Source organism: Vipera berus (genome assembly GCF_964194415.1).
Source record: "Vipera berus genome assembly, chromosome: Z".
Lineage (NCBI taxonomy): Eukaryota > Metazoa > Chordata > Lepidosauria > Squamata > Viperidae > Vipera > Vipera berus.
Window position 1 is genome coordinate 28,566,957 of NC_138205.1, and position 14,971 is coordinate 28,581,927.

General features: G+C 38.0%; 1 protein-coding gene across 1 annotated transcript; it reads right to left on the reverse strand.

The window, feature by feature from the left end:
• Window positions 1–790: 790 nt before the first annotated feature.
• JOSD2 (Josephin domain containing 2) lies at window positions 791–7,210 on the reverse strand. Its single transcript, XM_081344006.1, has 5 exons — window positions 7,113–7,210; window positions 5,324–5,509; window positions 3,439–3,564; window positions 2,826–3,020; window positions 791–2,495 (listed from the first exon to the last, which is right to left on the reverse strand). Exons 2-5 carry the CDS (start codon window positions 5,464–5,466, stop codon window positions 2,393–2,395), a joined length of 567 nt encoding a protein of 188 aa, XP_081200132.1. The 5' UTR covers window positions 5,467–5,509; window positions 7,113–7,210; the 3' UTR covers window positions 791–2,392.
• Window positions 7,211–14,971: the final 7,761 nt, after the last annotated feature.

Below are 14,971 nucleotides of genomic sequence, written 5' to 3' on the forward strand. Positions count from 1 at the left end.
CAAAACTCAGCAGTCAACATGATCGCCAATGTCCGATAACAGATATGGTACAAGAAGAGTGCTAAGACCTGGCTCTGCCAATTATTATGGGGGTCTAGAAGTATGGTGTAAACTTGGAAATGGTGGTTTGAGGACACTTCTACTGTTTTGTTAACCTCATAGCCTTTTGAATTTTGTACAGATTTTTATTTTTACTTGGCATTTTAACTTGTTTTTAATTCTCTTTTTAATGTATGTTTTTATTTATGTATTTATATGGTTTCTTATGCTGCGTAATTTCCCCAATCATTTAGGTGAGATCGGCAGTGTAGAAATTTAATAGATTTTCTGACCATTCAAGTTGCCCAGAGATTATTAATAAATCCTTTCCAAATATGAAGCACTGCAATGTATTTTTTTAAAAAAGAGAACATTGTGATTGACAGTTTATTCATACATAATGAATACACAGCCAGGGGACAATTCAGGATGCTGTAGAATGCCAAGGGAGATGATTGAAACAGCAGTTCTTTATGGTGATATGAGACATTTATGCAAATGCTTTATTCATTTGTGAAATGGTAAATGAGAAAAACTTCCCATCCTTTCTCCCCAACCTTCAAATCAGTCCAGTTGCCCATCATTGTTTTCATATGTCTGAAACAAAGCATTTTATTGGGCTCACTTAACTAGTCATGCCGGCCACATGACCACAGAGACGTCCTCGGACAAGCGCTGGCTCTTTGGCTTTGAAACGGAGATGAGCACCGGCCCCTAGAGTTGGAAATGACTAGCACACATGTGCACGGGAAACTTTACCTTTTTTAACTTTTAATATTGTTTCATCAACTTTCTGTAGAAACAGTGGTGACAGTGGCCTCCTGGTAGTCAGTGCAACTTTCTACATAAATGAGGTATAATCTTCTCCTACAACAAAATCACATTCTACTAGAAAAAATAAAAAATAAACTCAAGAACACATTTATTTGTATCGCACCATTTCAATTCTACCCTTTCAGGATTTTTTTCTTTTGGTAAAAACATAAAACTTGGAAGGTTTATAATTATTCTACATCACAAAATAGGCAATGCAGCCTAGAAAAGGATAAAAACACATAAAACTGGATAATGAACTGGGTAGTGCATTATCCTCTCATGTCCTGACAACTGTTTTGAACTGTTCACCATATAACTCTGTTCTCTGGCACAAGGAGGATTTTTTTTCCCTTTAGAAATAAAAGAAATGAAGAAAAAGAAGCAAATATTTTCATTTTCTGGAAGAGAATCATCACATCTTTATTCACTGTGGCAGATTCTTGTCCTTTAATTATTATTGGCAGCCAAAAATTCAACAGGCACAAGTACTCCTAGTACCTTCCCAATAGTGCTGAACTACAATTCCCAGCAGCACCATCCAATGAGGAAGGATACTGGAAACAGAGACTCAGGAACAGCACTATTTTAAGAGATCATTTTTGGGGAAATCTTCCTACTGAATTTCTGTTAGCCAGGAATTAAAGGCAAGGAGCACCTTAGAAGCTACTATGTAGTATCCAAATTATTACTCTCTTCTAAACCATGATTCTAGCAAAATATTATTCTCCCTCTCTCAATTTCTGCCTTCTCCACATCAACCACAGCCATCCCACAATTCTTAAACTTCTCATTTTCCTTCAAATAGTTTCACAAGGAAACTTGAGAAAGAAGGCAAGTCTTTCTGCATAGCTCTCCCAAACTAAAGTTACCCTGCTTTTCTCACATTTTAACAGTTCTTAATTATCTCCACATTCTCCCAACTGGCTCTTCAAACGACTCTCCTGACTTCTTCAATTTTCCAGAATAGCCTTTTCCAAAATCAAATGTGAATTCCTTAAGATATGGTCAACAAATTGTTTCACCCAAGGAACTCTTGGATGTTATTAGCAGAATGGCTTTTATAGAAGAATCCTGAAAACACAACTCAAGGCCTTCTGGGTCTACTGAGACCCACATTGTACTGTTGCATTTATATCATAGGCTGAGGATGAAAATAAGAAATGGGCATCCTATCACGCCCTGCACATAAACTAATTTCCAACTTTGATCTACTTGTCTACAGGGAAGATCCTATATAGGCCTAGGTATCATGTAATAGGCTATGGTGGGGACCCTTCACCATTAGGTGCCATGTCCTTTATTCCATATCATCCCAGAAGAAGCCAAGCCTTTAAAAAGCAAGCAGACATAGAGGGACGTCAGGATCATTTCTTAGAGAGGGTAAGATGGATTCTATTATTGGCACCCAGAGTGGCAGTATACACAGGAATGGAGTGCTGCCTTCTTCCCCTCGTCACATGCAGCAGGTGGTGCAAGGGAGTGCAGCAGAGAGAAAAAAGATCTTTAGGCCAGGCAGTTTCTTATGGGAGGCCTGGGATCACCTCACAGTGTTCAGCCAAGGCCTGGCTTCACCTGCCTCATGGGGCACAACCAGCAGCAACTCACAGGGGCCCTGGGAAAGCACCTCCTGGAGAAATACCCTGTGGGGACAAAAATAACATGTTACGGATTCAGCAAGGTCTCCTGCTGAGTGAGCCTCCCACCACCATTCTCACCATCCCAGCACTCTTCTCCAAGGACCTCAGCTTTCTACAGCATTGTAGACTGTTGTTCAAAAGTCAGCACAGATGTGGCTAGTCAAAGCAATCAGTCGGTTTTACTCCTTTTAGCAACTTTAACTTCCGTGGTCAGTTGGGTTTTCATTACATGATATTTGGTATTATTTATGTATATGATATGATATACTTTAAGAGAATTCATAATATGGAAATAAAAACAAAAAAAGGTCACTACATCTTTGCAATTATTACCTGAGGTCAGCTTCACCACCAATTGGTGCTGGTGCCTTCAGTTTGGAGTCAAGATTATAATAGATGCCATCAAGCTGACGCACAGCAATCCAGTGGCGACGCCTCACAGGAAGAGACAGGAAACCCAGGCACACATTGGAAGGGACATTAACGATGAAGCCAACCAGCCCTGCCAGGGTCAATTGCTCGAGGGGTCTATACACAGAGAGAAAGGAGAGATGATGAAAAAACAATTCTGAAATGGCCAGGAGAAGAGGATAGTCTCACATCATGGTAAGCAGCTCCCAACTTAGTCAATCTATCAGTGAGGAAGTTCCCAAGACAGCCATAGAGAAAAGATTAGCAATCATGCCTCAAAATGGTACAGCATGATGTGACCTTGATTGAACTTTGTCATTTTTAAATTACAAGCTGCCTTAAGTAATGAGGCATGAAGGTGAGGGATGAATCAGTAAAGATAGTTAGGAAGAGAAGGTGAAGGAGAATACAGAAGTACAGAATGACAGAAGCTTATTCTTAAAAAAAAATAGAATGACAAATTTGAAGTTTGATTTTTGTCTGTTCAGAAAAAGTAGCTTAGCTAGAAAAAGTAAAGGGATAGGATCTTCCTTACCTTCGTTTATCCCACCAAATGGCTTCCAGCCCCACACTCTGAAGAGCTGCCATGATGACATTGACATCATAATTCCCTGTTCCCAGAAAGCTACGGTGTGGATTCCACCTAGTATCAGGGGCCAGTCTGTGGGAAAAAAAGATGACAGACATCACCAGAGAAGGTTTGGAAAAGGAGGAAGGGACTCCCCTAAGTGTCAAGGGCGCATCTGCAATACTAAGTGTATGATAGGGGTGCTCTCAAAAATGGTTTCCACAGTAAGCTTGGCTGATCCATTTATATCCCACGGAGACCCTATTACATTCCTTAAATTATTTTAGCTTTTTCATTTTCTGTAGAAGCAGGCTCTTTCTTAAAAAAAGTACTGAGTTTCAATGACCTGTCATCTTTATTTTCTCAGGGTGCATACATGAGACTCCAAGGGCCATTTTTGGAAATACAGTTGATGCTGGAGCTGATATATCACAGCATTATTACCTGGAATAATAGAGAATGTTCCTGAGTTGCCATGAACATCACATGGAGAGTCCAAAAATAAGACAGAGGGGAGGCCACTATACCTCACTTTCATCTTCTTTTCTTGCCTTCCCTTGAGGGAAAGACCTTTTTTTCTGAAGTTATATTGTGCCATGCCCATTGACAGTATCGTGCTATTATTTTTTCTTTTCTTATCTCCAGCTGTCCAAAATAAGATGTGTGGGTTTTTAAAGCACTCATTCCATGTATTAACTTTTTGTTTATTTCAAGCTGGCAAAATCTTATACTCCAGAGAGCTACTCCTGGAAATATATTGAAAATAAAGGATGTACACTTCTTTATATACAGCTGGTGCCTTGCCTTTTCCGTAGACTTATGATACTCTAGGGAAGCCTCAGAGACTTCTACTTGCCCCAGAATAAGATTGTATAAATGAACAATAAATCAACCGACCCAGACTGCAGCAGATTCAGTATTTAAGAGGCCAACTTATAGCTTACACCTGCTTCCAATGAAATATTGCTGAAGCTAAGATATTATCTTAATTGTACTAAACAATGTGCCACAAATACTAATTGTTTTAAATGAATACATGAAAGAATTTCCAGCCACTTATGTGGAAGATGCTGGAATAGTCTATTATATTTATCCAGGGTAAAATCTTCCTTCTTCATCAGACTTGCTTTGCCCTGAGCACAATTAGTCAGTTTCCAAAGAAACAAAAGAAGGCAGTGTCCCTTTCAGGGGCTTGCAAATGCAAACAAAAGCAAAAAGAGATGGAGCCCTTTTTGTTATTTCTAAATAGCCACTTTATATTACTGAAGGAGATTTGACAAGCCCAATATCCATTCCCTACTACCAGGAAACCTGCAGAGTTTACATTAAATAAACAAGGAGGCTTGGAAGGGCGTAAGGAGATTTGGGTCCAGCAATAGGAGTATTTTATGGGAGTTCTCTAAGATAAAGCTTATGTATAATTTATTGCAAGAACAATTTCACATGGAACTTACGAGTTCATAGCCCTCATGATTCTCAAATGGAAAAAGGGCATGAAACAGTTTTACTCCACCTCTCTCGTCAATCAGTGTTTCACAGAAACCAAAACCAACAAATCACCACCCTTCTTCCTAAGGAAAAGATGGAATTCTAAGACTGAATATAAACAAAATATTTAAATAAAATAAAATCAATATTTCAAACTCCATCCTTCTCCACTTTGACACCAAAGGTTTAAACCCTTAAGATTTTTTTCCCCTCTCCATTTTGACTCACTTATTTTAGTTCCTTTTAATGTTTTTAAGGTTGGTATAAGAAAGTTGGAGCAATTAACTCTACGAGATGCTCCCCTAAAGATCCTAGTATAGGAAAGAGCAGTCCCAAAGAGAGGCAAACCACCCAAACCACCTACCTTTTACAGATTTCATCAGCTATCTCTTGGGTAAACAGTCGTTCCTGCAAGACATTGTTGAGGGCGTGGACGGCACACAGTTCCAGGCGCTGTCTCTCATGATAAACTGCAGATGTCTCAGTTTGGCCCAGATTCCCAGACATCACATCCAAACTGGCCTGAAAGGCCGTTCCCAGGAGATCAACCCTGGAGGAAAAAAACCAGTAAGAAAACAATGGAATAAACACATCCAATCAGTACAATCCCAGTAGCAGACAACAAAGAGATATTTGGCAGTAGCATTAACAACACTAGTTTCACCTCTGACCCTTCTAGGCACCTTTGTGTAGTTTGTTTCACAGCAACTCTTGTCCTCAAAGCCTTTCTTTTTTAGACCTTCTTGGTTCTCAAAGTCCACTTTCGTCAGATAGACCTAATGTCTTCTCAACCTCTCTGCTTTTTTGTTTTCTCTGTCTCTTCTTTCTCTAGCTCGTATGCCTGCTAAGCTCTCTCTAGGATCATAGCAGTTCATCCAATAGATTCTCCTGGCTGCCCCACCCTTGTCAGATGCTAGGGAATGCCAGCCAATTGTTGACCAAAGCTTTAACTTTATGTTCATTATTGGCAGCACAAATGCCCTGAGTGCATCATAATATTAAATGTTTCCCAGAAGCCCAAGCAAATTATGGGAATTCTTAAGTACCATAGGATTGAAAACAAAACAAAAAAGTCAAATATTAAAAATATTAAAAGACCCAGAAGCCAAATATCCCTTTATTTTAATCACCATAGTGCTAAACAAGTAACTTAATGCATCCTGAGAGAGAGGGGCAGGGAGAGGAACATGATGCCCATCATATACACTATTTGGATAGTATTGTTCGGGATTTAAATCCTGAATGAATGGATAGCATCAAATTGTTTTCCCTTAATCCAGACTGATCAGAATGAACACAGCCACTTTGTTGAGATGTACATACAGATCTTTCTGTTAAGAAATTGTGTGTTATAGTTATCCATAGCAAAATATGAAGGCAAGCCAGCCTTTTCTGAGCCAACTTCATTTCAGATGTGATAAATTTCACTTTCTGAAAATTATGGAAAGTTGAATCCAATAAATCTGTTGGACAGCAGGTTAGGGAAGGCTATCTATGGCATGGCAAAACTATCCTTCCTTAGAAGATTATTCACTCAAAAGTTTCTGAAGCATCATATACAAAGGAAATAATTATCCACAACAGTCAAGAAATCATATATATTTAAATATCAGCAATGTTGTAGCATTGATCATCACATAAAAACTCCTGTTAGTACTCTGCTACTAAGTTCCCAAGACAAGCAATATTACAGCAGTAAAACATTAATATTTCATTTTATGATACCACTGCACATGCGTTAAAATGTACATATCACATCATGCCAAAATGACAGGTACTGGACTTATTACAAGGTAACGTACAGTAGTCATTACAACTTTCAAACTCGTAAATCAAAATGAGGTAGCTAAAGACAGACTAAAAAAGATATTCCTATAAACTGTAAATTTGCTCCCATAAACAGGTGCGACGGATGCAAAGGTCCTTATTATAACAAAGCTTAATTCTGTGCATGCTCGAAGATACCACTCTTCACTGCGCTGAAAATCATCCTCGGATGCAAATCGAACTTCCACACCCAGCTGAATGTTTCATATTTTTTCCACCAAGGGAAACAAAAACTCACCAACGTGAGTAATTCCCAATTACCAACTCGTACCAGGATTGGGGGGGGGGGGTGTTGGGAAAACAACCACCAGAGAAAATCAACTTACCCGGGAAAAAGCGAAAGTCCAATAAACGAGCCCCCCCACCATGACTTCCCCAGAAACGGCTGTTAAAGGCCAGGCTGACTGTGCAGAGATGTAGAAACTACTATTCCCAGTAAGCCCTGGGCGTAGCGATACAACTACAATTCCCGGCAGGTCTCACGCGTTTGACCGGAAGAAGATAGGAAACCACATTTCCCAGAATGCAACTAAAGGAGAGGCAATTTCTACGATTTCGTTCTCTTGAAAGAGACCACGGGAGGGAGTGTACTGATCGCGAATTCAAGAGGTTTGGTGTTCCTTATAATTTAGGTAAAGATTACAGTATAGTTCCCAAACGGCGGATGAGAAATATTGTAACTGGAAAGTAAGTGGATTTGCAATCTTGGTACAATATTTCGTTCAAAACACTCTGGACAGTTGCTTTGCAAAGGTGTAGGATTTCAACTGTTGTAAGATAACCTAACTATACAAAGTTTAAGGGCAGTTCATTCCAAGATTTAAACTGTCTTTATATACTATTATGTATTATATTATTATATTAATTGCTTATATATACTATAAGCAATTACTATACCAGGTGCAGAACACATACCCTTAGTGAAGTATCTATATTGATAGCAAAACTGCTCCCAGGAGTCTTCTAAAAGCCAGATTTTATTATTCTTTTGTTATTATATGTTTATTATTACGTGTGAGTAATTATGTTAGATTCACAGCCTAAGTTTAAGTAAAATTTAATAATTCAAATCTGAACCATAGATCTAAGAGTTATTAAGGGAGCATATATGGGCAGGATACAGTTTTCGGTTTTATTAAAATTAGTGTGTTTCAGTCTGATAAATTCAATATGTCCAGATACTGAGGAAGTCTTTTAGCTAACTCCAATGTCAGTTGACATAGCAACAGATTTTCCATAAGAGTTCAATTTCAATCTAGTATTTCATATTTTTTTCTAATTTTTATCTTCAATCCTGGATCACCTGGAATAGCAACATCAGTGAACCAGAATCTTTTTTTTCAGTATTGGACATATTATGAAAAAGGTGTTTGTCTGTTTGGATCTTAAAGTTCCCTAAGATCTGGTCGTTTTTCAAAACTTTCTCAATTCGATAGTCCCAACAATTTTTACAGCATTCAAAATGAGATCTCTGGCAAAATTTAGAATGAATAATTCTGGCAACTTGTTCATGATGCTGTTTGTAATCAATCTGTGACATTCTACTGCAGCCTTTGATCAAATGGTTAATTGTTTCATTCTTTTTATTACAACCAAGACATTTTCTGTTGTTCCTTACATATAGAATTTTCACCTTCATGCAGTTAGTTGGCAAAGCTTGTTCTTGAGACATTAAAATAAACCCTTCAGTTTCTTTAATATTCCTGATAACCAATTTATGTGGATTTTTTATCAAGTTCTCCTTTTATATTTTTCAAATTTTGACCATGTATTGACTTATTCTTCTAATTAACAAATTGTTTTTAATTACCTTTGTTATTTTCAAAAGCTTTCCTTGATAGATTTCCTTCATGCAAGAATTATTGACTTTTCTTAATGTAGTCAATCAGGCCATGCTTTTCTTCCATTACAGCTTGTTTCACCTGTAAAAGTCCTGTACCCTCTTCATCTCTTGGCAAATACAGTTCATCACTATCATTTTTTGGGGTGCAAATCATGGTATATTATCATAAGGAGTTTTTTTGTCTTCTGATCCTGGTAATCACGTTCCACCTTGATCCAGTCAATTATATTGCAGTACATTGAATAACAGGGCCCAGATATTGTTTTAACAATGTTTCCAACATTTAGTTTTGATTTCAACATTTTACGAACTCATATGATATATTTGGTTGAAGTACTTTCTTTGACTTGATTCTGTAATAAAGGAATAAATTCTTCCAAAATTATAAAATATTTGTATCCTTCTTTTGGTGCTCTTGTTTTTATCAAATCTTCATTGTTAAGCTATATTCCCCTGTCTTCAACAATTTTGCCTGCCTTTATCACCATAGTTGCACACTTGTTGATACTAAATCAAATTCCAGGAACCTTATTGAATCCTTTTATGCTTTTTAATAGGGAATCTAGTTCAGCCTTTGGTTTTCCAAATAATTTTAAATCATCCATATAGAGTAAATGCAGACTGCTTACTCATTTTTTGGCCAAGTCATATCCACAGTTTCTTTTGTTCCAAATTGTTGTTACTGGGGCCACTTCATAGTATAAAGAGTAAAGATGATAATAAATCAACTTGAAAAATTCCACATTTCATTTCAATTTATCTTATCTCTTCCCTATTAGCCACCAGCTTTTTTACCAAAACTTTATTGAGATTTTCATAAATTGCCAAATTTTTCTGCTGTTTCAAAAAAAATTGAGATATTTCTATATGGTGGACTTGTAAAAAGGTTAAAGCTTTTTGGATTAAAATTTGGTGGAATATGCAAAAGATATTTAAGAAAAGGATAAAGTTTTCTCCGCAATTGTTTTTATTAGGTATTATTACAGATACTACTGTTATAGATACAAAGTTGATGTTGAATTTAATTATGGCAGCGAGACTTTTAGTAGCACAATATTGGAAGAAGGAAGAACTGCCGACTATAGAAGAGTGGACTTTGAAAGTTTCTAACTTGGCGAAAATGGCAATGATTTCAGCATATTTGAAAGATCAATCGCAACAGAGATACATTGTGGAATGGAGAAGATGGATTGAATATATTCAGAATAAATATGGGACTAAAAAGTATCATTTAGCATTTGAATAAGTAGCAGATTTTTATGACGTATAATTAGTAGTTATTTTATTAATATTTTGACTATGGAGAGTTAAAGTGTGATAGAATTTAATGTTTTATTATTGTTGTTAGCATATTTTAGATTATGCTTGTTTGTATTATTATACCCTGTATTCAGCTCGGGGAAGTCGGGGGGAGGGGAGGGTAGGGGGGGTTGGGGAGAGGGGAGGGGGAGGAGGGGGTTTTTTGTATTCAAAAATGTATTGTAAAACTTTTCAATAAAAAAAAATTGAGATATTTCTCAGTTCAGCTATGTGAAAAAGAATCAAATGATCAAATGCCTTTTTGTAGTCTATCCAGGCCAGGGGTAGGCAATTAATTTTCCCAAGAGAAACTGAGACTCTTGTTAAGGGCTAAACCAATAAGGCTATGAAGGTGCATAGACACACATGCACAGTGGTGGGATTCAAATATGTGAACAAATGGATGCCACTTCCGGAAGTCCATTCTGGGCGTGGGCAACAAAAAATTAGCAACCAGTTCTGCCGAACCGGTGTGAACCAGCTGAATCCCACCACTGCACATGCACACATATAGATACAATTGAAAAAACATAGCAGTCACTTTCAAATAAAAACAATGCAGTTGTATTGTGTGCATGGCACACTTATTTACATTTCATTTCTAATTTCCAATTCATATGGGTCAGACAAGGACAGCCATAGGCCCAGGTGTGGTCAGAGCACTGTTTAAATGCCTAGATCTGATCAGGGCCATAAACACATTTTTCTTTTTCTTGAATTACTTAAAACCAATTTAGCAATAATAGCTATTATTAATAATAATATTTCAATCAACTTTCACCCACCCACCCCAAAAATAACCAAATGGGGAGAGTGGTTTAATTTCAGGGGTATTGCAATTCCAAAGAAGGGGAACTATGAGAATTTTGTCATCATAGTCCTTAAGCATGATCTTAAGGGGAGGGAGGGAGACATTCCCCTAAATCTTATTGGACAGGTAGAAACCAATGAAAGTAGGTGGTCTTATACAGTATACAATGAAAGTAGATGGTATTATACAGTATACAGTCCTAAACCATGTAGGCTTTAAAGGTGGCAACCAGCATGTTGAATTGAACCTTGAAGGTCACTTTTAACCAATATACAGGTGAAACTCGAAAAATTAGAATATCGTGCAAAATTTCATTTATTTCAGTAATGCAACTTAAAAGGGGAAACTAATATATGAGATAGACTCATTACATGCAAAGCAAGATAGTTCAAGCCGTGATTTGTCATAATTGTGATGATTATGGCGTACAGCTCATGAGAACCTCAAATCCACAATCTCAGAAAATTAGAATATTACGTGCAATCAATAAAACAAGGAGTGTACATAGAACAATATTGGACTTCTGAAAAGTATAAGCATGCATATGTACTCAATACTTGGTTTGGGCCCCTTTTGCAGCAATTACTGCCTCAATGTGGCGTGGCATGGAAGCTATCAGCCTGTGGCACTGCTGAGATGTTATGGAAGACCAGGATGCTTCAATAGCGGCCTTCAGCTTTTCTGCATTGTTCGGTCTCATGTCTCTCATCTTTCTCTTGGCAATGCCCCATAGATTCTCTAGGGGGCTCAGGTCAGGCGAGTTTGCTGGCCAATCAAGCACAGTAATCTCACGGTCATTGAACCAGGTTTTGGGGCTTTTGGCAGTGTGGGCAGGTGCCAAGTCCTGCTGGAAAATGAACTCAGCATCCCCATAAAGCTTGTCTGCGGAAGGAAGCATGAAGTGCTCCAAAATCTCCTGGTAGACGGCTGCGTTGACCCTGGACTTAATGAAGCACAGTGGACCAACACCAGCAGATGACATGGCTCCCCAAATCAACACAGACTGTGGAAACTTCACACTGGACTTCAAGCATCTTGCAGTGTGTGCCTCTCCATTCTTCCTCTAGACTCTGGGTCCTTGGTTTCCAAATGAGATGCAAAAGTTGCTCTCATCAGAAAAGAGGACTTTGGACCACTGAGCAACAGACCGGGTCTGTTTTACTTTAGCCCAGGTAAGATGCTTCTGACGTTTGTTGTTCAGGAGCGGCTTGACAAGAGGAATACGACATTTGAAGCCCATGTCCAGGATCCGTCTGTGTGTGGTGGCTGTTGATGCACTGACTCCAGCCTCAGTCCACTCCTTGTGAAAGTCCCCAACACTTTGGAATGGCCTTTTCCTAACAATCCTCTCCAGGCTGCAGTCATCCCTGCTGCTTGTGCACCTTTTTCTTCCACACTTTTCCCTTCCACAAAACTTTCTATTAATGTGCTTTGATACAGCACTTTGGGAACATCCAACTTCTTTTCAATTACCTTTTGAGGCTTTCCCTCCTTATGGAGGGTGTCAGTGATGGTTTTCTGCACAACTGTCAGGTCAGCAGTCTTCCCCATGATTGTGATTCCTGCTGAACCAGACTAAGAGACCATTTAAAGGATCAGGAACCCTTTGCAGGTGTTATGGCTTAATTAGCTGGTTAGAGTGGGACACTTTGAGCCTAGAATATTGCACCTTTTCACAATATTCTAATTTTCTGAGATTGTGGATTTGGGGTTTTCATGAGCTGTAAGCCATAATCATCACAATTATGACAAATCACGGCTTGAACTATCTTGCTTTGCATGTAATGAGTCTATCTCATATATTAGTTTCCCCTTTTAAGTTGCATTACTGAAATAAATGAAATTTTGCACGATATTCTAATTTTTTGAGTTTCACCTGTAGGTCCTGGAGGTATTTATATGGGAACATTTATTGAGCTTCATCATTCAGCTGCAATATTTTGGACCATTTGAACCATCTGATTAATCTTCAAAGCCAACCCATGTAGAGTTCGTTACAATAGTTCTAAAGTTTGGGAGATGTTCTAGATGTATAGCAAACTACCATTGTAATCTTTATGGTATGTTATATTTGTTGGATTTCTGTCTATAAATGATAGGCTCTGGTAAGAAAAAAAGGCAATAGCTCTTAATCTAGGAATAAGCAGTGTGCTGAGTACAGATATGTTCAAGGACATATAGTCTGCATAGCTTCTTGCTCGACCTGATCTTATCATTTAATCTAATTTTAAAAAGAACAACAAATAAATAGAAAAAGAAAATGCTGCTAAATGCCAGGTTTTACAATCACCTTTATTTATAAGAATGCCCCTGGCATCAGCAAACATTCTCACAAAATAAAAAATGGTATAATTTCAGTCCAGTGCTTTGCTTGGAAATGTGTCTACTTCTTATTATGGAGGCAGAGAACATCCAGAGAAACAAGATGAAGTTTCTGCGAGTACTACTAATAGTTTTTATGCCATTGTGGCAGCCATTTTATGAATAAATGAGCTTCCATCAGCCATTTTGTGTGTATTTATTACATTCTGACAAAATTCTAACTACACTTATCTGTCCAAAAGAGTTGCTACCTTTGTCTTAATTTCATTCAGTTCTGTAAAATGCTGAAAAGGCATCCATTCTTTACAAGTATTCCTAAATAGATAAATATGTCTTCTGATGCTAAAATGCTGTACATAAATACCCCTTTTGAGAACTACAGAGATCTGGATATGGCCAGTGCATTTTCATAGTAATATTTTATTCCCACTTCTTTCTGGGGTGCTTTTGGGCTTCCAGTCCAGCCTAAATTTCTGAGCTTAGTCAAGGGCAGCTGAGCAGTAGCACCTGCTAAGATGTTCACATTTTGAATTTTGGAATTTGCAACCTCAGCATAGTTGAAAGATGCTAAATTGGGGGAGCCTGCTTTGAAACATGAAGTAACATTGTTGGGATAGATAGATAGACAGACAGACAGACAAAAAGACAGGCAGACTCAAGGATATTGGGTAGCACTGAACAATCTTTTCAGACATCCTCTAGCTCAGAGGCCCCCCGGCTTTTGAGCACCAGGGACTGGTTCCAAGGAGAAAGATTTTTCCGTGGACCATAGGGGGTGTGGTTTTGTGTGCTGCCTGCATCCAATGGATGGGGCTTCACTTGTTTCAAGGGCCTGGTTGCTAGTAAGCCACGGCCTACTGCCAGTCCATGGCCCAGGAGTTGGGGACCCCTCCTCTAGCTATTCTCCTTTGATGTTTGAAATAAGTGGGATGTCTCATAACTTAACAGACAGCAAAGCATTCTAATTTCTTCATGACTACTGTAACAACATTAAATGACCATTATCTCTATGTAATAGCTAATTCAGGAGATCTAAAGCTCTCCAAATTTTACCTATTAGGATCTTCAGTTTGACTTAATAAAGTTACTGCACTAAACACTGTGAAATTATTTAAGTTGGGTACTAATTAAGGCCTGTATATTTCAAGTCACACCTAATATTGATGGAATAAAGAAGCTCATAATGGCAGGTTTTCTTCTAAGAATTCTTCAGCTGAATGACAGCTTCAAGTTAAATGCTAATTAAAAAGGTAAAAAAAAGAATCAAATGGAATTTAATAATTAATGATTCTGTTCCATTTAAATGGAAAAGTTGAGAAAAGAATATTAAGGAATCTTGCTGTGTAAGGATATAAATATTTGGGGAAATAGATTGTTTAAAAATATTTTTCTGCCTTTTTTTAATAAATGACTCAAAATGGCAAACATCTAATAATCTTTCATTCTCTTATTGTCCCCACAACAACAACCCTGTGAGGTGAGTTGAGCTGAGAGAGGGGGACTGGTACAAAGTCACTCAGCCAGGCCTAAGCCTCATTTCTGATGCCTTAACCACTAAATAAACTTTTGTGCTTCTCTTAACTGGCATCATGCATTTAGCTGGCTGTCTTTCCAAAGTTGCAGTTAAGTATTACCAAGTGCTACGTACAAGAGCTGTTCCCCACCTATCTAACCAGGAAGTTGTTTCTTAAATCTGAGAGCTGCATTTGGGCTTATCAGTGGTACACATCCCAAAGTAGTGGATAGGGTCAGGATAAGAATTACATTTGAATTAACTTTCTATACTAATAAATAAGGAGAGTGCTGGTTCATGTGGTTGCAAAGCTAGGTTGACAATTTGCAACTCGCACTCAAAGCCCAAGTGATATTGTGTGACTGGAAAAACTCCCATCATTCACTCCAGCTCCTGC